General features: G+C 42.6%; 1 protein-coding gene across 2 annotated transcripts; it reads right to left on the minus strand.

Annotated features, from left to right (window-relative positions):
- On the minus strand, nucleotides 1-27,487 carry CAPRIN1 (cell cycle associated protein 1). Of its 2 annotated transcripts, XM_042022383.1 has the most exons (19): nucleotides 27,291-27,443; nucleotides 26,802-26,995; nucleotides 18,386-18,448; nucleotides 17,116-17,202; nucleotides 15,253-15,491; nucleotides 15,057-15,139; nucleotides 13,860-13,997; nucleotides 13,259-13,311; nucleotides 13,087-13,173; nucleotides 8,569-8,724; nucleotides 8,374-8,482; nucleotides 7,879-7,940; nucleotides 6,397-6,507; nucleotides 5,727-5,876; nucleotides 5,407-5,557; nucleotides 4,544-4,738; nucleotides 3,459-3,559; nucleotides 2,991-3,054; nucleotides 1-2,220 (listed from the first exon to the last, which is right to left on the minus strand). In XM_042022383.1, the coding sequence occupies exons 2-19, from the start codon at nucleotides 26,991-26,993 to the stop codon at nucleotides 2,156-2,158; spliced, it is 2,106 nt and encodes a 701-aa protein (XP_041878317.1). In that variant the 5' UTR covers nucleotides 26,994-26,995; nucleotides 27,291-27,443; the 3' UTR covers nucleotides 1-2,155. The 2 variants fall into 2 exon arrangements, with proteins under 2 accessions (XP_041878317.1, XP_041878318.1); XM_042022384.1 differs by lacking the exon at nucleotides 6,397-6,507 and having other exon boundaries at nucleotides 27,291-27,487.

The raw sequence follows: 27,487 nt of genomic DNA on the forward strand, positions 1-27,487 counted from the left end.
TTCAACATTAAAAGGTTTGTCTTTTTATTTTTTTTTTTTCCAGTTAAAAAACAGTAGGGACTATTATCTCAGTAATAGCTTCCTAAAAAAGACACAGAACAGCAACTTCTCACCGGACTGCAGTTTAGGAATGTTCTAGGCCTCGACTCAAACTGCTGCTTCCAGACATCAGCCCCGTTTCAGGATGCCTGGTGTGGAATATGGTCTTCACAAGCTTATCATTTCCCGCAGTGAAAACATTTTTCATTTGTGCTCTTCACACAGGACATGGAAAAGTGATTTCCCACCTATTTGGATGGAGTTCCAGACTGTTTCACAACGAAGTCAGAAGTATCTGACTGCAAGTTCTGAAAGTTCAGTTGTGATACAAAGTAGAAATGACCCTCTGAGTGAAAACAACCTTCCGTTTTGTACAGAACAGTTAAAACACCACGCAGCTGTTCCTTAATTTCACCTTTCCACAGGTAGGAATTATTTGATGAGCAATACTTAACATATAATATAGCACTTTTCTTCTTGCACGTGCTATAGAATGCAACAGAACTACCAACACCTCTATGGAGGCAGCTATCAAAATATTCTCCCCACTGCAGAGAGAGTGCATGTGCGCAAAAGGCAGGCACAAGTGATTTTTCCAAAGATTATACCACAAGGATGCAGTAAAACTTGAATAAGACTTGGTATTTTCCAGCTCCTAGGCTTATGCCATTTCTTTTATACATCGCTGCCTTGATGAAAAAAAAAAGGAAAAGTCCATCAAAAATAAAAGGTTTCCCAGAAGTCACAGCTAGTAGAGTAAAACCAGAAAAACAGGAGGAGGGTTTACATCTAGTCAGGAAAAAGAGACTATTGGGGAAAAAACCCAAAGAAACCTTATGAAACGTCACCCCGACACATTGAATCTGATTCAGCCGTTGAAAACCAGTGTTCCAGGATACAATTTTTATAAACATGTTTTATTTATCTTGCTTATACCATTAGAACTGTAACTGCTGGCTGTCATTTCCCTGAAAAGGGGAAATCAACTCAAACACAGACTGGTGCTTTTCAAAAGATAGCAATTGGAAGGGCAGCAGCAGCGGGCATTTGAGATTTCTTAAAACCTTCAAGGCTGCAGGAAAGACAAAAGGACATGTGACCAAAAGTGTTATGATTATCCATTAGAGATTTCCATCAGTACCGGCATCAGTTATTTAGGTGATAATACAGCAAGGTCAAGTATTAGTGACAGACAATGTGCAAGTCATAAGGAATGATAGAGAATACCAATCCTTACAAAAGTCATTGCTATCAAAGAAACTTAAAAGTGTTTCAAAGAGATATCTAAATACTTCACATCAAATATACAGTGGCCATCCAGATTATAGCTCAGATTTGTTGCAAAATTTTGTTCAAGTGCCAAATCAAACCTTTTTTTTTGTTGTTGTTTTTCACCTTGTCACCTAAAAAAAAAAAAAAAAAATTACACAGTTACATTAGCAGTTATGCAAGCGCTCGGAACTCCTTAGCCACGGGAATCAGGGCCCTGGTGATGAGGAGTGCTGCAGCTAAGGGTGCCTCTTCTCTGTCACAAACTGCTTCTAAGCCCACCTGTCTATTTAGGGCATTTGCATCACTACACACCTTTAACTGTTCAGTGCTTCGGTTTAATAAGAAAAAGCTGAAATGCAGTTGTTCTACCAAGCCACACTTCACCTTTTCCATCCTTTCATGGGAACATTTAAGTTTTGTCAACTGCCACCACAGTAAATCTTTATGGATTTGCAGATTTTATCTGAATTTGTTAAATCACTTTTAAATGTCAGAAGCGAGTCGTTGCTTTTTCCTGCCACTTCAGTTAACCATGGAGATTGGATCACCCTGAAAATTGCCTTTTTTGCTTTACTCTTAGCAAGGGTGAGGAATCTGAATCTCATATGCAAGGCTCAAGATGATGCTTAGGACAGAACATGCAGAGTAAACGTTGTTTCGTTCCTTTCAATATCCAGGGAATATAAAGCTGGCAACTGTAGTCCTGTCATTATGGGTAATGAAAATAGTCCCTTTACAACAAACTTCCTGTAAGGGAGAACAAATAGATAATAACTCTTCTGGTAACATGTATTGTACACTGGCCAGCGTGTTTTTGGCGTTGAATGGAATCCTGTGAATGTGTTTAATTCACTTGCTGAGCGTTCATCTGAGGCATCCCTCTGTTTGGTCTGGGGGGCCCTCCACGACCTAGAAAACACACACAGAAAGGAGGTTGAATTCTGCAGGAAATCTGGTTAGTTTAAAAACTGTCCTACATCTTCTTGGTTAAACTCAAGAGAGACTCTGCTGTGCTTCCTGAAACACGCTCTCAGCTTCAGCGCAGCCCAGTGCTGCACTGAGCTCGAGGCCTCAGCGCCGCACCTCGGGCCTTTCGGGACCGAGACAGGGACAGAACCCTTCAGAACTGAACTGCCACGTGGGGCTTCACAGATGCAGGGCACAGCCTCGAGCTGCCCTCACTGACAAGGCACTCATGGCCATGTCTGTATTGACACAGAACAGTCTCATCACCAAAAATGGTTTAAGAAAAAGACTTGAAAAAATAGTGATGAATATGAAGTCTAGAAGCTGAACTACAGCCTCATTATGTCTGTGGGGTTTGCTTCCTAGGGCTTTCATTAATAAAAGACAGTTAAGTAGTTCTGCTGTATCTAAATGTCAACAGCAATTGCTGTTTTAGCTTCTTTTCCAAGAATTCCTCATTCAAGAGCCAATTAAACTTCTACCGCCAGTTCACAGGATCGCAGTAACTCAAGTCAGCAGGGTCCTCAGAGGTTCTGCAGGACCAAGCCCTGCTCAAAAGCAGGGTCAGCTATGAGGTCAGAGGAAAGTCAGCTTATTCTTAATTGTGAGCTGCTGAGGAAGGAGTGAGGTTCTTTCTGAAGTCCAGAACTTTAAAAATTGGCTCAGAAACTTCCACTCAACCCAAATCAATTATTCACTACTCTGGAAATTACCTCTAGGAGCTCCCCGAGGTCCACTTTGTCCAGAGCCACGTTTGAAATTCTGTTGATATCCATCCTGAAGCAAAGAAATTTAAAAAGTTACAACATAAAACCTGGGCATTCTGTTACTAACTGCCAGCAAAACAAGGAGCTTTTTGAATGATGTGCACTGACAAAACACCTGTAACTTCAACATGCAACACTTTATTAGTTTAAAATAATATTAAAAAAATAAGTTCTTATTTTCACTAGTGCCTAGCAGCTGTAATAAAGTGTGCAGTGACAAATGCTCTCTCCAGTTACAGGATATGTTGCTCAATATAACTAAGAAATATAAATAGATGTCTTTAGTCTTCAACTTTTCCAAACTACACAGAGGCAGTTTGTGTTCCTGAGCAATAAAAAAAGTCCCAGAGGAAGTTGTCACTAACAGCTTTGAGTGCTTTGGACACGTATTTCCCCCCTCCACTGGTAGCTTACCCTCTGGTAGTTTGAGTAATCCCGAGGAGCACTGAACTGGGGCTGTGTGTAGCCACTGTTTGGAGTGTTGGAAAAGGAAGGACGGTAGCCATCATATCCCCCTAAGGAACAGGGCACAAGTCTTTCACTTGCAAAACAAAGTTGCACTTAATACTTGACCTTCTGCTACTATAGAAAGAAAATCAGCAACAGTATTTTACTTAAGCCTTAAAAAACCCCATCCCTTTAGCAAGGGCTGTTTACCTGCACGTCAGGCAAATGTCTCCAACATCAGGGCTAACATATTACAAGAAATGGGAATGAACACCTGCTAAGGACTGGGAGGAGGCAGAATTCAGGGCATTTCTCAGAGTAATCTGAGGCTTGATTTACAGAACATTCAGTCCAGAGCTAAACATGATCCTAGGTAGGATCTAAACGTCCCAGCTGTGGTAACTGCATTCACACTCCAATCAGCTGTATTTTTATTACACAAGTTTCTTCTCTACTCCCCAGCCACACGAGAGGAAGAGAACATGGAAGACAGTACCTGTGTCCATAAGTCATCCCAGAATACCTGACAAGGAAACTATCTCTCTCCTATTCTAACATAAACCTCCCTGTAACACTGACAGCCACATATATAAAGTCCACGAATCAGGAACATTCTCTTATCTATCCAGAACTACAGTATCATTCCTCCACTCCTGTCAATTCCCTTGGCCTAGTGACTTTTGGACTCTAGTGTTCCTGAATTTCTACATAAGCCAGCCTACTTTCATTCTGATGAAACACAGAACTATAAAATACACTGTGGAAATAAAAAGCATTTTTGAAATATCAACTGGCATCCAAATTCCCTACTTGATGGCTGGCTATTGCTGCATTTGCTTACACTTGCAGTGGATGCCTAACAATTGTATTGTAACAGAGGTCCAGACACACACTTACATTTGAAGTTGCTCATCTACAGCCAGTAAGATTTCTACTGTGAGTGTCACAGTCTCCCAGAGACACTGCCCCAGGTCAGTTTGACACTTGCTATCCTGAGCTGGCGCTCCCCCGAGTGCAAGCAGAAGCTGTGAGTGTCTCGCAGAGCTGCTCACCTCTGAATCCGTTTGCTGGGCCCCTGTAACCGTTCATGAGGCCCCGGGCCCCGCGGGATCCCCCCCGGGACACCCCTCGGCTGTTGTAGTAAGGCTGGCTGTTCCTGGGAAATCCAGTGTTCTGCTGGGGAGGCTGCTGGTGGTTTCCTGCCACTTGGTGACTCTGGTCCGGGGAACCGTGGTAGGTACCAACCACTGCAGGGGAATCGGGGGAAAAAGGAAGTATAAAAGTCTGGATTTCTTTATGTTCCCACAAATCTCTCTTTAAACCCAGCATTTGGTTGTGGAGGGAAAGGATGAGGCTCCTTCTCCTTATTGCACATCCAGTACTTGTTAGCACTTCAGGGGAAAGTGAAGGCAGTGCTGAGAGAAGAACAGCTCTGGATAGAGACTTTTATTTTTTCAAGTTGCTAACCTGGAAAGCATTTTGCCTGCTGAATTCAAACCACATCTCACTGATTTCAGCAAAGCATTCCAGACCTTTGTGAAATCTTGCACTGACTATTGAGAAGCCATAAACATTTGCTCTCATTTTTGCCTTACTATTTCCTTTATAGAACGTCACCTCAAATTGCACTATTTGTTTAAAGCAACCAGAGCAAGTACTTCACTCTACTGCTTTCACCTTCAGAATAATCCTGGTCCATGTCTTTATTTAAACTCATATAAAACTCAGTCAAGTGGTGTAACAGTTGGAGATAAATATACCGAATTTCACTCCCTGTTGGATATTCAAACCAAGAGTAACAAAATCTGGCATTGCTCAGGGGAAAGGTTTGCAAGGGAACGCGTGACATGCTTTGCTCCATCATCTAGGACTTCACAGACTATCACCTGCTCTACCAAGGCCACAAGAATTTTACCTGTCTGGAGTTGTTCTTGCTGGAGATCTGATTGTTCTACTTGGTGAGGTTGATTGGAGAAAGTCTGGTTGTAACTGGCCTGGTACTGGTTTTGTTGCTTAAGGGTTTCTGGCTCATTAACAGGAGGAACAGGTGCATTCATGTTGAATACCTGTAAGAGCAGAAATTCATTTTTACAGCTCTTCATTGTATCATGTAAAGAAGCATCAAAGTCTGAGAAATGTGAATCACCAAAGACTATCCCAGGTAGCTACATGAGTGATTCCACCACAAGGAATGAGTACCAAACTGAAGGGATCCAGTATGGATTTCCTACTCACTGTTTGCATGGATTGGAATGGAGCTGCGTTAACATTGATTCCGCTGCTATGCAAAGGCTTGCTGGATCCAGCCTGGAACACCTGCGGCTGGGATGCAGTGGGAAGTGATGACGACGATGGGGTCTGGTCTGCATTCAGTGACATTGAAGCCTGATAATTAAAACAAACAACATTTTAGCAGCTTTTGAGGTACCAAAACTTTAACTTTAAAAGAGTGGCAATGCCTCAGCTTCACCTCTACAAACAACTGTTTCCTACTTCAGCTCAACAGCCTCATTCACAACAGCATCATGAGAGGAAAAATCTAACCATCTTCTCCCTCATTAACTTGAAACACAACTAGAAAACACTGGATGGGAAATGAGTAAGTTTCCAGGCTAACTGCTGGCCAATGTAAAAAAATAAATCCCATCTCCTAAGCCAACAACACTGATGCTCCCATGCTGATGTTGGCATGCCGCATCTAACTAAACATACAAGCTTCCAAATGAAAAGTCTTACTATGGAAGACTTACTGGTCACAGAAAGGCTCAGAATTTTGGAATCAAAAGGGAATTGAAGTGGCCCTATCAACAGGCAACTAAAAAGAATGTTATTTACGAAGAAACAAACTAACATTTGATGTCACCTGCAATCAGAGTTCTTCCCACCCCTGTGAAACCTGACTTGCCTGAATCTGGTCAATTGATTCTTTCTGTGGCCGTTGCTCTGCTGTGTGAGAAGGCTGATACATGGGTTGGGAAGCTGTATATCCCTCACTTGTAGAAGAAACCAAGGGAACCTGACAAAATAAACCCCAAAGCCCCCAAAAGTCAGCTGATGCTCACACACAGTTTTGTAAAATGTATCAGAGACCTCCGGATGGATGGTACTCTCTGGTCTGTGAGCCAGCAGATCTTCACAACCAGTACAAATTAGTTACTTCCAACCACCAACATTGTAACATGACAACTCCAAGCTCAAACACAAGTGGACACAGGCTGGCTTCCAATGGCCTGAATTTTATGTTTTATGAGCTCTGCTCTCACACAGAGCCCAAGGAAAACTCCAGCCAGCAAAGCTGGAGGGCTTTGCATTAAAGGCTGTACTGGGGAATTTAAGAGGCAATGGATAACAACTGATCATGGTGTTCACACCACACTGGAATGTTCCAAAGCCAAGAGTAAGTTTAGCTACTGCTTGCAAGATCCTCAAGAGAATCACTGGCAGCACCGGTTGAGGTAAGGGAAATAAGAAAAAAAAATCCATTGGATTAAGTCACAGACATCACCTAACAGCAAAATAGAAACTAGCGCAGAGAAAACACTCTGCCCAAAGAAATTATTCTACTCATACAAGACAACAAAACTGTGGAGAGCACCAGCACTTCAGGAGGTACATACAGAGGAAACTCACTCCTGTTTCTATGTAAATGAGTGACTTAAACTTTGCAGACCCAATCTGGACAAGCCAAAGGAAGCAATTTATACTGCCTGTACTGTGAGATCCATCATCTATCCAGGCTTTTTAATTGCAAATACCTACAGGGATCAGACCCATTACTGAGACCAGCAGAGTCCTTGGAGATGCCACACATGCTTAACACAAAATTAGGAAGTTCTTTAATCACCAGACAACTGAAACATCTTAACAAGAAGGTGACTACTTCAATTATACAGTGGAGAAGGAAGTTTAGGAGATCCAACTTAAAAGCTCAACTGAAAACAGCATTCAACTCACGCTGACTGCTCTACAACTCCAGTATAAAATCCCAATCCAAGCAAGCAACTGGAAGTAATAAAACACAACACAAAATCTGTAGTTAATGCATTAGGTCTATCTGTGCCCTGACACTCAGTTGAACAGACACAGGCTGCCCTTTAACCAAGTGATTTCTGTTACAAGCAAATAACAAACCACCTGCTTCTAGATAAATTGGAAGTACTACTACCCATGGCTTAACTACTAAACAAAGAGAAGATCCCCTTACTGGAATTTGTAATGTCTGCAGAGAATGAAACGAGCAAGTAGTAATGCTTGTAAGCAACAATGGAGACCACTGATTTCCCAAAATGGGAACTTCAGCTTTTTGAGTTTCTCACGTAGCTAGGAATTATTAACTCAGGTCTAATATCAAACTCAAATCCAAAACACAATTTACTGAACATTTTACCTGTGTGGCTTCTGGTTGCACAGGAACTTGGGTAGGCTGGGCAAGTCTTGACTCAGCATGAACTGAAGGAAAATAATTTCACTTATTACATAGTAAAATCAAAACCTTTTACAGAATAGCATTACTATCTTCTCTGATCAGTTATCTGAGAGCTGATCACCATGAAGATGATGAAGCCTTTAGCATGGCAAAGCTATACTCAAATTACCAATTCCTGTTGCCATGCAAAGAACATTTTTTCTAGTAGTCCAAAACAATCCAAAGCAAAACAAAAAAAACCCTTTAGATATCCCATATTTCCAAGCAAAACCTATAAGCAAGTGAGAATTGGAAGTCTAAAAATAGCACAGTCCCATTTCTGAGAAAAACACACTTTAACAGGACTGTACTATTACTGGTGGTGACCCTTTTACTACGCAGCAGTAACTGAAGCACTTCTAAGAGGTGACTTGCAGGCTTTCCCAGTATTTATGTTTAGGATTTACCATTACAAACCTGGAGGGCAAACCATTTGTGGCATGTCCAAACTCTGTGCTGGGTTCATGGGCTGTGCAGATACGATGGCAGGATCAAGCGTTTGGTTCTCAAATTCCAGCATTGAGTCCTGGGGAGAAAAAAATAAAAAAGAATAAAAAATCAAATCCACACTGCTGTGGGTTAAACAGATGAATGTTTAGAGTACAGAAATACCTGCATGAAGTTGTAGGGGCCTTGCATCTGTGCCATGAGGTCCTGTACTCGCTGTCTCCTGACCAGGGGGTCTGCCTGAGCCACAGCAGTGAGCGCGTGAGGTTCCGGGACGGGAGGAGACGTCGCCTGGGTCTGTTGCTGCAGGGAATTTACAACCTAACAAGAAACAACAACCAACTGCAATTTCAGCTCGAGGCAGCACTGCACTCAAGTGACTTGGGAGTTCTTGGCATTTCTGGCTATTGCCTAACTGGTTATGGATGATGGAATTACTGTAGTGGGGTTGAGTATTACATCCTACAGACAGGTCAGTGCTGGTGGCCAGCTACTCGTTTGAGCACTCACAGGACTACAGAGTTCACACTCTGCTCTTTTTTATTCTCCATCTACTCTTTTCCCCATGAAAAAAGGTGTTTGTTCAATATTACATGGATTTTGTTAGAGCAGGATTTGAGACAGCAATTTATCAGCATTTGGAAATTTAAAGGAAGTGGGGGCAGAGTAAGCTTCAAAAATATGCACAAATGGGGAACAATTATTTTCTCATTGCTTTTTGGTAAATGTAAGTGGAATCAGAATTTTTTTTGTCTTTCTTAAGACTTCAAAATGCTCAATTTTCACAGCCACTGTTATCCTAGGTCCCTGATTTACTGTCTCAGGGAACAGCATGCAGCATTGCATGACAAGGATTGCCAGACAGCACTGCAAGGGGACACCAGAAGCCCAGAAGCAGAAGCACAGCTCATGGTGGGCAAGAAAGCTCAGATTTACCAGACATATTCCAAAGTGGCAAACATCAACAAAGGAACAAACTGCAATGGGCTTTCAGATAGCACCTGATCAGACAGCAGAGAAACCAGCAAAGCTGGACATGAGCATCTCAAAAAACCATCAGCAAAAAGTTTGAAAACAGACAGCAGCAAGGATGGTCGAGCTGCACTCTGATGGCCCTAACCAGTCCCTAACCTGCTCTTTAGGCAGCTCCCATAATCCAGAAGTGCCATTTTCTATGTCAACAAATGCCCTTTAAAAGTACCTTTGTCAATGACTTGTTTATTAGTTCTCTATTTCAGTGAGCTTCTAATATTAAAAATCTTCCAGAAAAACAGCTAAGCTTTAAAACTTAGTTACACAGGATATAAATCAGCATACAAGCGCCTGAAAGTTCAAAAAACTGATGTGAAAAACGTGATTTCTTATTAGAACTGCAGAAGACAGATTTCTGTACAGCCATCATGACAATTAACAAACCAGTCCTATTTTAGACCAGTCCTATAACAAAGATCTGAACTTTAAGCCTCAAACTGCCACTATCCAACCTCAAAGCCTGTACATTTTTTAAAAATTTCTCAAAGAAACCTACAGCACCTTTCAGTATTCCTACTGCTTGCCCAGCTTTCCAAACCTTGTTTGCACATAGCATTCTGCACATGCAGTTGCCTCACCAACTCCAATGGCTTGTTCCTTGACCAAATCCCTGACAGAAAATCTGAACAAAACTAAAATCTAACCACTACCTACAGTCCTCTTCGAGATTCCCTTCAGAGCCAGATCACCACTAGTAGCAATCCACAGAGAAGCAATTTGACAATTCCCATGAAAAATACACCCTAAGGCAGTCCACACTGGAAACCAAGCATAACTGCTCTGGCCTATCCCCAAATTTCACATTATGGACTGTTTCCAAATTAAGATTAGGTCCTGTAAGTGGAAAAAATTATCTCGAGCACATATACAGACCTTTTGCACATTTCAAAGCTTAAAAATTGAAAAGAAAGTGCAAGCCAGACCAGGTGAAACTCCTGAGTAGTAAAACCAGCAGCTACTCATCTCCTGTTTAATTGTTATCAAAAATACTCTCAATTATTTGAGCATACCACTCAACTCATGGAGTCCAAGTCATTCACAACAATTCAGTATCTTCAAGGAAAAAAAAAAAAGCGTTGATGGAATCCATCAAGAATACATAACAGTGACAAAAATATCCAACACTTTCCTTTTTCACAAATAGTACAGCACTAACTTCAGATGGTGTTTCATATTTTACATTATCTTTTCCAATCCTCTTTTTTTTCATGTCAGAAGAACAGTTTAGGACCTATTCCTTCAGCCTTATTAGCACTACCAGGTACTCTGACCTAGTACAACCACAGCAGGATGAAACTACTGAACAAATTTCAAGTTGTGTGGATTAAGATAATCTTGGCAGCAGGCAGAGCTGCCACACACAATGCAAGGAGACTGACAGGGGACAGCAAAAAAGGAGGAGGAAAGGTAAAACCACAAGTTTAATGACACCACAAACCAACAGAAAGAACTTGTGTTCTGGCAGTCTGAGAACAGTTTTCAATTCTACACAAAATCCATCCACCCGAAGTTCCACAATCTAAGACACAGTGAACTTTGTTTACAACCAGACTCAGGTACTTTTTAGAGAAGAAGCAGTTAAAAAAATAAAAATTAAACCCCCACAAAACAACAATTAAAAAAACCTCCATAAATACTATTACCAATAAGGGACATCTTCACCAAAATTAAAACATCATATAATCCAAATACACTTGGAAAATTCACAAGTAAATTCCTTAGTTTCAAACTTATGGGAAGGCCCACAGAAAAAACATCCTTGTGAAGACATCATCACGTCCCAAACTAGAAACACACCACAGAAATCCTGACTGTACCACATCTACCTGAGGGTTACTGAAAAAGAGAGAAGTTTATGATACCCTCCCCCTTCCTGAACAATTATGGAGCTCTCCTGAGCAAATGCTCTCTTTCAGATTTCAAAATTCACAGCTACCAGTGTACATTCTGTGTCATGATCTTACCAAAGCACAGTTCAGCTGCATTCCCATGAGAAATGAGATTGTGATGCCAGCAAGAATAATTTTACAGGCAGATATTCTCAATTTCCCTTTTTTGTGCTATAGCTGAGAAAATAAGGTTCTTAATTATGAAGAAACAGTGATTTTCAACCTTAAATTTTTCTAAATTATTCCTTTTCTAAGATGTCCAAGATATTGGGACAAAAAGGACAACTGAAGCATACATTCTTTGTACTGTCCCTATGAAAACAAAGCTGATCCAATCCCATATTGGATCTAGTACAGATGCCTGAAAAATGAGGAGTTTCAGAAATCTGTCTCATACCAAACTGCAACCTGAACTATGTCTTCATCCATACTCCTTATATTAAGAACTACAGAGAACTGAACCACTCTGGACCCTTGGTAGAAACAGATATAAAAGGGGTATAACTGAAGCCTATCAATCATTAATTTTTAAATGCTGTGCCTTCTAAGAATATTCCAACCAAGCATGACTTTAATGTGTGGGTTTGTCAGTTTAACAGATTTCTTAAAACACATTCAACAGCAGTGATATTTTAGGGTTTTTTGAGTAAGGGATTGAAATACTATGACAAGAAACTACGAAACTCATTCACAAACATGGCAAAGCTGTCTTAGTCCTAGAAGCCTCACACTCATCCTCAGTATTATTAAATTTCTTAGTGGTCTTCAACGCTGTAGATCAGGAATTTCAGCCAGACTCAGTGTAAATCAGCTGATTAGTTTATCAGATCAAAACAGCTGCTCTGTTTTTTCACCATTTCACAAGATTTTGAACACTTAATCCTCTCCTACACTTAGAAGCAGTCCAAAGGCACCAAGAAAGTCTAATGCAATTTGCTGCTGCAGAAGGCTAAAATCAATCAAAAATTAACTCTCCAGCACCTGAAACAAGCTGCTCATGCTTGTTTTTAACAGACAGACACAACTCAAGCTCCAACATACCAAACATGGGGTTTGTCCTTTCCTGTACGTGAAGAACACAAACTCTGGTGCAATAAAATCATGGACTTGTACACGTAGCAAAGTCTGAGTGCAAATCACTAAACTGGGGATGGATCCCAACACCAGTGCACCACAAACACCACAAGTGAACAGCCACTCAAGTGCAAAGTAGTAACAAGTGAAATACTTGAAGAACTGTAGTTCTGGGAAGCAGAGACGTACACACAAGCATATTTTAACATCAAATTATGCACATAAGCAATCTGCAGCAGGTATTAGTTGAGTTACTCATTTTCAGCTCCCTCTCCAGGGACCTGCTCAATGAAAGCACAACTACACCACACTGTCAGCAGCTGGGGAGATAAACTTTTAAGTTCTACATTTGCAGCTAACTTCTCAAAAAAAAAAAAAAAAAGACTTCAAAAAGTCCTTAAAGTCTTTTTAAGCCTAAGACTTTTAAGTCCTGTTTTCCCAAGCAAGCCACTAATAAAGAAAAGCAAGTTCTCTGCAAACTTAGCCAGACTAAATAGATTTTATTTCTTTTTAAATACTCCTGAGCTAAGTATGTAATTAAAGAATCGAGTAGTGAGGCCAAGCCTACTTAAATATATGTACTCTTTTATATATTGGGGGAGAAGGGATGCAATACTAAAACCTATCATGAATTGTGAGCCAGCAGAAACAGGGATTGCAATTTTACCTGCAGTACACAAGATCTTACCTCAACCGTTTCAACTGTCCACTCATCTACCTGTTCCTTCTCACTACTGCTGAACTGAGTCTCTGCCATGAATTGTCTGTTTACATACTAAAATAAAAATAAGAAAGGGTATGAAAGTAAAAGTAAGTGGCATTAAAGGTATACAAAATGACAGTCTTTCAGTGAATAATACCTCAGTTGATTCAACTTCAGTTGGTTCAGTAAATTCTTCTGCTGGATCGGGTTCTAGAAGAAAAAGGAATAAACCGTTTGTCTGGGAAAACCCCAAACCAACAACAATAAAGACCCCAACCACCCTCATGTTACAGACCTAGAAGATACAAAGTTAGATGAGAAAACCTTGTGTCCCAGAATGAAGCAGAAATGACAGGGGCATTAACAGAGAATTAGTAATAACAAATAATCTCAGAGCTTTGAATTAAAAAGCAAAAAAACTCCAACATTAAGTTCTTGCTAGGGAGAGTTATGTTCAGCTATGCCTTCTCCACAAAAGGGAAAAATGTCCTGAGCTTGTTCTTAAAACTGGATACAACATTCCCAACTTTAAGTACGTAATCACACTGTCTGCTTCAAAAACTGCTCCCTTCTAACACAGCTTAAACTGGTGGGAACCACTGGAAAGTGGCAAAGCCTCAGGCAGCCAGAACTTTCATCCTGGATGGTTTTGGTACTAGAGATGAGCACTGCATTTGCAATTTAGTCACTCTGAGGACTGCAGAGACAAGACAGAACAACACAAATGTGTCAGTCACAAGGCATCTCCCCCTTCTCACCAGCCTCTGCCGCAGTGTCTTCTACCGCAGGTGCAGGCGCTGCCTCCTCTTCCTCACACAGCCCATTCTGGTGGTTGTGGGTGCTGTCAAAGTAACTGGTCTGAAGAATCCGTTCAACAACCTCCTTCAGTGCTTTGTCTGGGAAAATAGAACAGGGGAACATCAGCACCAACTCGGTCCTCATCATCTTCTCCTTCCTTCCCAAAGATTGCAGAGTTTTCAGTCCAAAGATTGTACATTTTATGACCCTTTTGCTGGAAGATGTTGCTGCCCCAAGCCAATCCGTGACCATTACTGGTACAGGATTCCTTCTCTTACTACATCACATTCAATAAATCCATAAATAACCCAGTGTCATTCAGAAAAATCTGAAGGGCAAGGAGGATCTTAAGAGTACATACAAGTCTTCAGAAGATTTGTGGAACACTTCACAGTGAGGTCAAGTTTATGAATTTAATTAGTAGACTTTTATTCCTGTTATTTAAAACCATTACTGTGAGACAATTTCTTACAAAACAACTGTCAGTACAAACAAATGTACACAGGTACCACCTGATTCATGAAGGTTCTTCCCCTGAGGTGAAGTGGCTCAAAAGAGCCTTTGTAAGCAAAGAACACTTCCCTCAGTGCCTCAGATGAATGCTGGGGCATCTTAACCCAAAAGACATCAGCCCCATTGGGAAAGCAGCATTACTGGCTGCCTAGGCCATGTATTTGGGAATTATTTCCTGCAAAAAAGCAGTCTGGCTGGCATGGTCACACCCTGATTTGCAGCTGATCAATGACAACAGGGCAAAGCCACTACGCTTTTGCAGGAGCCACGGGGGAGAGAACATCCCACTAAGGATGGCCATGCCACTTTATGTATCAGGTCCTATCAATAACAAAGCTCCTTGCTCACACACAGGTTTCCAGAAACAAAGACCTGTTACTGAGCACCAGCAGAGTACTGCTGAAATAGCAGGAACGGACTGAGCTTCAACAGTGAGTAACGCTGAGCCAGTGTAAAATAAAAACCACCACACACTGAGCCCAAACCTCACAAGTCACTGTTACAGTCCAGCTAAGAGCTGAGGAGAAGCAGTTACTCTAAAAACTCAGAGATAATTAACTGCCCAAGCTCTCTTACATCAGATGTGTATTTTAGCTCAGGCACAAATTCAGTGTGCTGTCTCTTCATGCAGAGACTGTACTTACAGGTTGTTCCACAAACTGGTTTTTCCTTCCCTTCCAGTAAGTCCCACAGGTGAACAGATGCTTGCTCATACTGCTCATTCAACCTTAAAAATTAATTAATAAGAGTTAATTTCTTACCGAGTCTTTAAATTACCATACTAAATACATTGTTAACCGACTGGCAATTAGAAAGACAAGCATTCTGCTATAACCCTACCTCATGTTCATGTCTCGTTCAGGGTAAACCAGCTTGTAAAACTCATCCAGCATTGTCAGCTCCTCCTCTGTCAGCACTGGCACCCCATTGGATCCTTGTTTGAGGTCGCTGCGCACTTCATCATCACCCAACTTCTCCAGAATAAACTGCAGCTCCAGCACAGTCTTTAAACGCTTCTGCTCAGCCTCCTCTCGCATCAGCTGCTCCCTGCGAGCCGTCTTCTTTATTGTTTTCTGGATCTGGAGAGGACCCAAGGGAAAAACAGATAGAAATGTCTCTAACTGCTAAGAAAAGGTGCAGGAGAGCAAGAGAAGAGCCTAAGTGTTGGGTTCTTGCACTGGGCAAGAGCAGATTTTAAGTGTTGGGTTCTTCCATTTGGAAAGGCTTGGGTGATCCAGATTTTTCACACTGGCCACACAGAGAACAGGAACAGAGAAGTTATTCACCATATCCCATGACAGTAGGAAACACTCATTGGAACTACCAGATCAGCTTAAAACAGATCAACCAAAGTACTCTCTGTTTTTTCACGCACCACAGGAGGGAACTCATGGAATGTTTTGCCCTGAAAGGCTGGGGAGATAGACAGGATCAGCAAGTTCAAAAAAGGATTTAAACAAATTCTTGGACATGAGATCCCCAGTCAGACACCCTAGGGAACAAGCATGTGCATCCACTGCAGCACTTCCAGGGTGAGGAGCATGGATGCAGGGAGGGAGAAGATGACACATCATCATCAGCCTTGAGCTCTGCACTGAACCTTCCACAAGGCTGGTCTAAATGCAGCACCAGTCTGAACCCACAGGATGTTTCTTCCATTATTCATCCAAGCATCCAGCATCCCAAATTCAGCTGGTTTACCTTGTAAATTTAATGTTCTCTACCAAAAAATCTATTGTGACAGTAACTTTCTCACTTTGAAACACCTGAATTTCATTTTTTAAAATCAAAGATGTATCTTAAAATCAACTACATGTGAACCAACTCCAGTCAGGAAAAACTGCAATCAAGTTTGAAAGCAGAGCACCAATCTGGTACTCCTGGATTCACTGGCCTCTTTTAGCAGTCAGCTGACCAGGGAAACACTGCAGAACTGACTTGTCCAGAAAAGAAGGCTCCCCATTACTAACATTCTGTAAACAGAGATGGAACTGTGATGCCAGAAAATGAAGAAACAGGTTGGCTTAGTCCTACAAATTAATTTACAGCCACAACCAATGTAGAAAGCAGTTTGTAATACAAGGATGCCGCTGCCCTTCAAATTCTCACAGCCTGTTCACAAGCTAAAACCACTCGGTAGAGCAGTCAGCTGCACTAACATCCACTACACAACCAATTCCTCCAATGCTGCTGCTCTTTCCAGAACTCCCAACCTTTTAGAACTTAACTCTCGACCACAATGTTACTTTGCCTCCTTGATAAAACACCAACTCAAAAGATTACCTATTTTATAGAATCCAGGTAATTTATCCTTTACAAAAATATGAATTGTCTCATAATGTAATTTTAGACTGTGTTATTAAGAAATGAAAACCCTATGAAATCAATTCAAGAAAATGTTACCAATGCTAGCAAGTGACCATCTTTAATGTTGCACTGCAAACCTGTTCTGTGATCACACTGTTTTCAACACTTGAGTTGTGTCAGAGAATTACTACATTACTCTTGCTTCCATACATTTATAGAGTGCATCAGAAATTCTTCAGAAAACCTGACATCAACTAATACAAAGAATAGAATAAAACAGTCAAACAACAGGAAATCAAGGGCAATTCATCCCTGTAAATAGAGGTGACTACTGCATCAGTGGAAGAGTTTAAAGTGTTTGGATAACCCACATGGCAACGCTTGATCTTTACTTACATCTTGGCTCAGAGCCATAAAACTCCTCTGCAGTTCCTTAGCAAATTCCAGATTATTTGTCACTTCCTGGTATTTTGACACCGCATCCTTAAAAAAACCCAGAAAAACCACAAATGTAAACCAGAACCAACAGAACAGAATATATACTTCCAACAAATAAATTCCACGTGTTTTAGTTCTGAAGAGAGACACAGGACCCCTTAATGGGACTGCAGCTATGTTAAGGCAAATTAGATTTTCACTGGCCCAGATATCAAAGACTTGTCTATGTCCTTGGGGCCTCTAGTTTCTTTAGATATGCTAAACATATATAAAAATACGCCTTTATGGGCTCACGTGAGTGATGGACTGGTCCCATGGTTGGCTGTAGCCAATTCCTGACAAAAACTATCTAACAACTGGGAGAATGGGGGAGAAGAACATCTGGCAACTCAGAACTGCTCTAGAGTTTGAGAATTAATGATTTGTTATCTCCAGTCAGAGCCCAAATCAGAATATACAGAGCATAATGTCCCCTTCTCCAGAAATCTTTGCTTTTGCTATCTTCTTAAACCTAATACGCTGATCTGCACCAAAGCAAACCAAACGCCTCAACCCATCTGGCAGTACTGCGAAATTCCACCAAATCAGAATCAAATCAGGGGGATATGGCTGAGACATTTATACCCCTGCTGTGACAAAATAATGGGATTTCTCCAAACAAAGAAGATTTTTATCAAGCCTAGTAGTCAGACTTCATAAAAAACATGTGTTTCCCTCCTCAGCATGGTGTCAGTTCTCTTCTCTGCTCAGCAAACAGAAACCTTATCATGGTTTCTCTTCACAACAGGCCATTCCAAAATAAAACCACACAGATCTGTGATATTTCAGTTTTCAGCTGGCACAGAACCACCGAAGTGAAGATGAAATCATCACACGGACCAAGGGAAGCAGCTCATTCTTTAAGTGTCAACAGCTGCAATAGTTGGAGGGTACATTTTTTCCCTTCACTTTCTCAGTGTTAAAAATCATCAACAAAACACTGTTGATTACTGAGCATCTGGTGATCTCTTGAAGTATCAATGTGCATGTTTGCACCATGCAACTGAATTTAAATTGATATTTGCTTTTTATTTACTACAACTGCAAAACTGCTGCTGAATCAAGCTCTACAATAACCTACTTTAAGAACCAGCCCCAACAAGGAGAGAGGCAGCACAAAACTCCTCACCACAAGATGACAAAACAATTTAACTGAGATCTGGTTAGGATTTTTTTTGGTTGTTTTTACCAGTTGATCTTGATTCAGACGTTCTCCCTTGTTCATTCGTTCCTGGTAATCATCAAGTTTGCTCTGAAACAAAAGAAAAATGCTGTTATGAAGAGCCAAGAATCAGTTTAAAGCTTTTTTTTCCTACTTGGGCTAACAAAATTATGCACTGTATTATTACAGTACACAGACTGTAACACAAGCACATAACTGTCCTGAAGGAAGAGTACATGAGAAAAATTCTCTTCTGGGTTAAAACATAAAGATTTTCCCAAGAGGTAAATATTTTAACCGTGTTTATTTGGCTATTACAATATCTTCATGGCTAGTTGGAATTTCCAAGGAAATTCACATTCTTCCTAAGGGGAAAACCACTCTCAATGGACATTTCCTTCAATCCAAACCCCAGAGAGCTGAACTGAGGGCTGAGGTAGAGCTTATCACCACTTTATCACTACAGTACCAAAACCTGACTGCAAACCCCCACTGTCAATGCTATTAAGATCCAGAACTGTAATTCTCTGTAGCTGCATCACTTAAGAGAGTTGTAAAGAATTTTAAACAGTTTCTAATCTTCTGTGCAAGAATGCCCACCAACACGATTCATATTAATAGCTCTCTAACATAGTCTTGTTCAAGAGCATTAGGATTTTTTTTCCACAGGAAGAAACTGAAAAAAGCATCATTGGGCTACTTTGCAGCAGGATGGGTTTTCTCATCTGCTTAAACAGAAAATGATGAAGAAGAGTGACATTGGCCAAAAGCAGGTAGAACTCCTGTGTGCCCAAGTGACAGATTCCACAGGCTAACAAACTAGAAAGGGTCTTCAAAAGGAAGCAAAGCCTGTTAGGATAACACACCTAATCACTAAGCTGTTTCCACCATTACTGTATTATCACTAATTACTACATAGTGAATGAAATTAGCCTTGATCTGATTTTAAAAGTTACTAAAATGAATCCTTAAAAATTATCTTCCCAATCTAGGATAATAAAACATGAAAAGCAGAACACTTCATTTTGAATGTCAAAGAATTAAAACCCTGATGCAACCACTGTCTCAGGGTTTACATTTGCCACTGAGGGACACCCTGTTTGGTTGCTGTTGCTCTTTGTTTCAGAGTCTTCAGTTAAAATATTTTACTGGTATTTTTCTAGTTAATTCAACTTCTATGCTCAGCCTCAGATTTTTTGGAAAGATCAAAGTCTGTGGAACAATTTACCAGGCAAGCTCCTCTTCCAAAGTATTTGATGCCCATCATTACTTCCTGAAACCCAATCACCACTGTGAGCCTTGGTCCTTTTGATGTCACTGGTGCCCACAGTCTGGATCTTTTCAAGTCCTCCAAGCCAGATACAACATTTAACTACTTCACCTTCCAGTGTATCAGAGCCAGCAATGGCCTAGGCAAAGTCAAAGCAAGAACTTCCAGACCTCCAAAAATATATTACTGGGAATCTCATGCTGGGGACAGAAACTACATAGTAACAGTTGTTAAATGCAGCAGCCACAGTTCTTAACAGACCAAAAAAGTAGCCCTGGAGAGCATTTGGCACACTGCACATCTATCTGAATAGGAAGGAAGGTCAGGTTACTCATCTCCATCCCAATTTCAGAGCAGATGATGACATGCTTGGACAATCACAGGACAGTTCTCTTGGTCTGGGAGAGTGTGGCTGAGCTGTGAAGCCAAAGGGAGGTAAAAGGGCTGAACCACTGCAGTGCCCCAGTGCAAAGCCAGGTCAACCCACACCTCTGATGGCTGAAATCCTACAGCAAACTGGCTTTGCAGACGAGGAAATTTCAAAGGAAGTTCCTACTTGCTCAAGTCACTGGCTCCCCTGCTGCAGATTACAATTCCCTTGGTCACCCTGATGCAATAGTTTGTGAGGCTGCTCAGTAAATAGACTGCAAGCTTGAACACGGTCTAGAAAAATGCATTAAAACAAGTTCTGTGATCCAGTCTCCAACACAAACCCATAAACAACAACAGTAAAACAAACAGGGTGGAACACTGTATTCCAGAACACCACTTTGTTCAACTTTGCTGAAAAAAACCATATATTGCAAAATTACACTGTGAAACACTGACAGAATCCATTTTGCTGGCTGAGGGCATGAGGGAGGGAAGAGACAAAAATATCCTAAATAACTACAATTTTTTCTGTATACTTCTTCCATGCATGGTTGGTCCTTTCAGATTAAGATATTGCAGTAACATACTGAACAATGCACAACCTTTTTCTTGAAGAGTGAAATATTCTTAGGTCTAATGTAAATGCTTTGCTTATTTTTATTCAACCAAAAAGCAAAGGGTAATATGTCAATTTCTGTTAGGAATAGAACAAAAGTTACTTGTCTTCACTTTTTCTTCTTTATAAATATTCCTATTGGGAAGGTAAAAGCAGAGGAAGGAAAGCCCTGTCAGCTGCAATGCAGAGGACAAGCCAATGTGCATTTAGTTAAATGTTACCACAAAGATTTCGACTGCCAAGTAAGCGTTTTTCTATCATCCCAAAGACACTTTAAGATCCAAAGCTGCATTACACAGAAATATTAAGTGAAATGCTTTCCTTTTTAATCTGCACTGTCAACTAACAGCAATCCAAGAGCAGCATTAGTGCTGTAAAACAACTGCAGCAAAATTCCTGCTTTAGGAACCTACTGCAGTGCCTGCAAGAGGGGAAGACTGTCTTTATCTTAACCCCCCTACACAACTTCACCCTCACTCCTCACAGATGGAGATCTCAGAGCATGGAGACCAAACCAGCAGGAAAAAAAAAATCCAGTGGCAAAGTGAGCACAAAAATTTGAGTATTGAACAGCTCATGAGTCAGCAGCTCCCAGTTCTGCAGGCAGCAAGCCACCCTGCCTCAGCTTTTTCCACTGAGATACCTGAAGTGCTTTGGAGTTTCCTGGGGAAAAAGCACCAAAACCAGGCTCCTGGGACTATGGTGTTCATTGCTTAAGCATGCCCTGGATTTTACTTTAATAGGAATCCGAAACTGAGTTACTTTACCGTAGTAATAGACAGTTCTCTTCACCTCCTCTGAACTGTCTCAAAAATGTCATCCTAAAGTGGAAACAAAAAATGCAGTTACATGGCATTACCCTCCAAACCAACACTGGTTTTAGAAATGCCTGACCACTGAGCCGTCACTTCCAGTGCTGTGCTACAAACTGGATCACTGGAATCATCAGATTAAAAATAACCCTTAAAAAAGGGGGTCAGGAGCAGGAGGGAGGCTCTATATTTAACCAGATAATTTCAATGCTATGGTTCTACCAATTACAGCAGCGCAAGTGTGCATGACAAGCTGCAAGGTGCAAGGGGACAAGGTAACCTCTGTGAACAGCTGGAGTAAACCTTTTGGAATCCAAACTCTACTACAAGCTAAGAAAAGGTGGAAAGGACATCCCAAGACTGTTTCCTGAGGCATCTCAAAAACTGAGTGTTTCTGACAGCACAAAAGCAATTAAGATAATCCAACATTTAAAATAGCTGTGTAATATGGTTTGCATTGAACTCAAATAAAAGCCAAGTTACAAATCATAAGTTTATTAACCTGTTTTACATCTCTGCATTGTAATTTATCTGCCCTCCACCATCACCTCCACACTCATTCATTGCTTCGCAGCAAAAACTGCCCAGAAATGAACAAAAAAACCCCACAAACCAAAACCAGACTTCCCATTTTCTCAAAAAAACGGGCAGAAAAAAAGCCATCAGAAAGGTAAAACACTTAACAAGGAAGTTCAGAACCTCTCAAACTCCACCAGTTCTGAGAAGCAGTTTCAGTCCTGAGCTGGAACCAGGAAGATGGAAGGATGCAGTAACACCAATATGCCAGAACACAAAACACTTACAGGTCTTCTGTTTAAACTGAATTTATTTTTGAAATAACAGTTGTAGATATTCTGGTGGGTGGGTGGGTTTTTCCCCACAGTCTGGGAAGTTTGATGGTTTAGAAAAAAATATCTCCATGATGTATTAGTTTTTAAACAAATGACAAAGATACATCGATTCTGAGACTGCAGTTTCATGATCAGTTAACCCCCAAGGGAAAAAAAAGCTGCTTCAGTAACCAGAATTAAGTCACAGAAGAGTGGAACCCCAAGTTTTGGTGACCGCACAGAGATGTTCTTTCCAAACCACCACCACACAGGATTTCCTAAAGAAACACTCTGAATTTACAGGGAAGCTGACTACACGGCAGGAGACCTGGATTTTGCTCTACACATCATTTTTGTTCAAAAAAAGTTACTTTTACAAATGAATTCTAGAACACCAACTGGGCTGCAGAACACAAATCGAGCTCTCCCAACACATTCTGTGTGTCTTTTTCTTCTGAAACAAAAACTGTCATCCAAACCCCGAAGCAGCATCTGAAAAACTGAAACTAGAAGGTGTTTCCAGAGCCCCTTGGACTCATCGTGCATCCAGTTAACTGAACTCACTGGGAGACAATGCCTATTCTACAATAACCAGTTAAAACCAAAACAGACCCAGCTGAAACCTCAAAGCACCAACCACCACATGATTTCACAGATAAACTGCTTGGGTTTTCAAGACATGAAGCTGGATATCCAAAATTGCTACCAAGAGAGGTTTCAAAGAAAGATTCAGGCTTTTAATACACAGTTTGAAATGAATGTTACGATTTGGTCCAAAATCACGTTTAATCTCCAAAGATAAAATTCAAACCAAGCCTCACAAGGAAAGGTTCTGGAGACACTCACAAGCCTGGGACATCCAAGTGGCCCAAAATCATGGACAAAAGCATTTAGAGAGATGCTATCAATGGGCAGCTTCAAACTTCCTGCTACCACTGACTGCACCTACAAGAATGGAAAACCAATCCCACTGAGCCGCGTCACATCAACTTCAAATGTCCATCTGCTGTTCCACGACAGTTCTTGTGCAGCCAGGACAGCAGCACCTGGGAACTCCTCATTTTGCACCCCAGCCAGGGCTACACTCAGGAGGAAATTCAGACAAGCTGATAAAGTGGCAGCAGCTCAAGTTACCAGGCACAGGCAACACGTGCCATTTTTCCAACTCCAGACACCAAGCTCACAGCAAGTTTTTAAGCTCACATGTTACCCTGTGAACATCTGCCCATCCCCTAACCCACCCAAATAAATTATTTTGCCCCTTTGGCAGAACATTTGTTTGATAAACTGCTCTTACATGACTCATGCTCTATTGCACAAGTTGAAAGCAAAAATAACTGGGTTTTTTTCATTCAGCCCTGAAACAAAACCAGAGTTTGATCTCCATTCAATTGGCTGAAAATTTGGAAAGGATTTTCCCTCTAAAAACAAAAACCCAAAGAGCCAGGGAGAAGGAGAAATTGAAGGTGAAATATTTTCTCCTAGGGAGCACAGAGAGCTGGCAGGACTCTAACCCCAGACACCTGACAAACACCTGGAGGAGTCCAGGTAACTTCTAAATTAACTAAGCTTGTCAACATAAACTCGAGTTGCACATCTGAAGGTCGCATAGAAAAAATACCCCTTTAATTACCCCCTTCCATGCACACACAAATATCTTGTCATCTAAGAGCAGAGAAGAGCATTCCTATAATTTCCAAATATAAAGAGATGAGGGGAACACAGACGTTTTCAGGCCATGCTTTCACATCCATTTCTGAACAGCAATTCCCTTTATCCTAGTCCCTTTTAACACAAGCAATGTTCATTCTTTCAAATGAGGTCACATTTAAGAAAAGGAAATGAAAGTGTAACTAATAATCTAGTAGTTTTAGTTTATACAAAAACATTCAAAACAGTACAGATCAAAGTTACAAATATTATTTCAGTTTGTGTTTTGGTAGTCATGCTATTTTATCCTCTGCGTTTAGAGGTAAACGTGACATTAAATTTACTCCAAAAATTCAAATTTCTTCATGAAGAGTGACCTTTCCTCTACTAAAAGCTGCACACTCATTCAAAACCTAAGATGGTACCTCTTCCAGAGCAATCATTTTTCATCCTTCAGAAATGTGTGTCTAAGTATATTTCTGTATTCATTCTGTGACACAAAGCTCTGAAAATCATCCCTACTGGCCTTCGGTACCAGCTGCTGACAAAGAAAGGATTAGCTGTCCAACTAAGCACAAGTTCCCAGTGAGATTTACTGCATTTCTCACCCACTCCTGTCTGTGCAGTATCCAGCACAACTTTACTTTCTGGATGCTTGGAAAAATTAAAAATATATTCTTATCCACAGATACAAAGTACAAGGAAATACTGATGTGCACAATGAGCTTTGTTTTAAGACACAAAGCATGTAACGCTCTCTATTAAAGAGCATTATTTACTACAGAACTCTTGATTCCCCCACCAAGGGAGAGGCTCAAGCCCACAAATGAGTTACTCTGCTTTACCACACCAAAACCCATTTCTCTCACGACTTCTGTAATGCTTATGAGTCCTCCTTCAGGAAGTTTCAGAACTTCAGGCCATTAAGACTTAGGAATCTTTCAACTTTAATTCATCAGTGAGAGACAATACGGAGCTTTTCCTTTTCAGGCCCCTGCCCTTGCCTTTTCTTTAAGCCCACACTGCCCAGCAGAGAGTATTCCAAAAATAAATGCGTTCAGTAATTTTCATGGAACATCTTCCAACAAAAGACATGTCCAGAAAAAAAAGGGCACTTTGTCCCCTCTATTCACTGGGTAGAACACTTCACCTGACTAAAACTGCACTCCAACAGAATGGAATGGCGAAGGCAAGTGTAAATTAGGTGTAAAAGACCTCAAGGTTAATAAAAATACTGCTCCCAAGAAAAGCTGACCCTCACACCAGTAACACAGTGCTTTATCCTTTTGAATACTCCCAAGTACAGAACAGGTCAAAATATTCACCTGCTAATTTTGGTTCTTAAAATATATATTTCTAACAAATAAAAAATATTCTCAGCAGATTTTTGTGTATATCGGGTACAACAGTTAAATTTCAAACAATTTTTTTGTATTGGAACAATTAGAGACAGAAAGATCTGCTGCCTTTCTCAAGCTGAGGACCAGTACTGTGTGTGCACATATTGCTGTGTATTAATGACAAGTTTAAGACAGACATCTTGTCCTGTCTACACACAACAGACATGGAGCAAAAGCTCCTCTGATTCTAAAACTTACCTAAAAGGTCCTGGCTTGCTGCTTTTTGCCATTTTTAAAACCCAGGAAAATCCCACACCCAGTTTTTAAGTGGGAAGCTACACTGTACACAGTGTATTTATACAGTGTATTATTGATACACAGTGTATTATTCATAGCTAAAGCACGGCTTCTTTCATTTACAACCCACCTGTACAGACTAATTTACTGGTTATATTTCCACCTTCTACAATATGGAATACTATGAATACGGCCAAAAGTGCCAGTTAAAAAAATTAACAGAACAGTTATTATGCTTATTCACGTTTAAAAATAAAAAGAGATTTAGGGCTCCGGCATGAGCATGAAATTATTTTTCAGTAATCCCTAATTTTAGCTTGGCAATGTGGTGTTTTGAGGCAAGTCTCGAGGCTATGCATTAGCTCTTTTTCTGACGGACGCCTCATGCTCTGTAAGTTGTAAAGCCCTGCGAAGCTCATCTAATCTGCCACCACCGAGAGGGTGCAAAACACGCCGCGAGTAACCACGACACCCTTTTCCTCTTGTGCCACAACTCGGAACCGTCCGAGCACCACGGATTTAGTAGCTGCTCTTTCTAAAAATAACCCCTGAAAGGCCGCTTCCAGCTGGGCTCAGGCTCCCAAAGAGTTGAGCTTAGGGCGATGGAAAGCGAGCGGTGACACCGGGGCGGGGTGGGGTGGCCCCGGCTTTGTGCGGGCGGCACAATGAGCTCCGCCGGGGAGGCCGGGCCGCCGCCATGTTACAGCTCCGCGTCCATGTGCCCGGCACCGGGGGCATCGCAGCCTCTGCCCGCCCGCTCCGCCGGGCACGGGCACCGGGAGCGCTCCGGCCACCGCACGGAGCGGGGATGTGGGGAGCCGATCCCGGGGATGGCGCGGGTGGGAAAGGCCGTGCCGCGGGGAACAAAAGGCGGAAGGAGGGGGAAGGGAGCGGCGCCGCCGAGGGGGCTCCGGGCAGCGGGGCCGAAGGGGAGGCGGCAGCCGCGACTCCTCCGGGCTCTGCCCCGCGGGCCGGGGGGAAACCGGGCCGGGTCCCGGGAGGGCGGCCGGGGATGGGGCAGGGGGACCCCGGGAGGGGAAGGGGACAGGCCGGGGGAGCGGCGCTCGCCCTTCTGGAACCTTCCAGCGGGCGGCCTCTGGGGGCCACGCCGGGAACAACCCGGGAGGGCTCGGCGGAGGGCCCGGCACAAGGGAGCGGAAGGGAAACAGGCCAGACCGGCTCGGGGGCAGGGGCGGCCGGAAGACGGGGGGCAAGGCGGGTGGGCGCCCGGGGGTCTGACGGGACGTGGGGATCACCTTCTTCTTCTCCAGGTTGCGCAGCTTCTTGTCGATCACCCCCAGGATCTGCTTCATGGCCTCGGTCTGCACCGTGGTGATGTTCACACCCGCCGCCGCCTGCGGGGCCGCCGCCGCCGGGGCAGCCTCGCTGCCCGGTCCCGCTTTGCCGGTGCTGCTGCTCGCCATGGTGCTGTTGGTAGCCGAGGGCATCTCTGTGAAGGAGGGAGGGAGGGGGGGAGAGAGACAAGAGAGCGGAGAGAGCGGCGGGCGCGTCACAGGGAGGGAGCGGGGACGCGCGGGAGCGCGCACGCGGCCGCGCGCGCACCAGCCGCACCTGCCTCGGCGCGCGCCCCGCGGAGCCGCCCCTCCCTCCGCGCGCGCGGGGCGGAGGTCACGTGACCGCGCGGGGCGGCCGCCTCGCGCCCAACGGTCACTTTCCCTTCACGCTCCCCTTCCTCCCCCCCGGCCCGCTCGGTGTGTCCGGAGGGGCCGCGCCGCCCTCCTCACCCTGTGCGCGACTGAGCCCGGGGGGGGACACGCTGCGCTCTCTCTCGCTCTGTAGGAATGGCCGCCTCAGCCACGCTCCGGCCCCGCCGCCCGCGCTGCTCCTGCTACCACGGGAGAGAGAGAGAGAGGGAGCGGCGGCGCGCACGCCGGCGCGTAGAGGCGAGGCGGCGCGGGAGCCCGCGGGGTCCTGGCTGGCC

This window comes from Corvus kubaryi, unplaced genomic scaffold (assembly GCF_017639235.1).
Source record: "Corvus kubaryi isolate FWS band 111438036 unplaced genomic scaffold, C.kubaryi_AGA036_p1.0 37201, whole genome shotgun sequence".
NCBI lineage: Eukaryota > Metazoa > Chordata > Aves > Passeriformes > Corvidae > Corvus > Corvus kubaryi.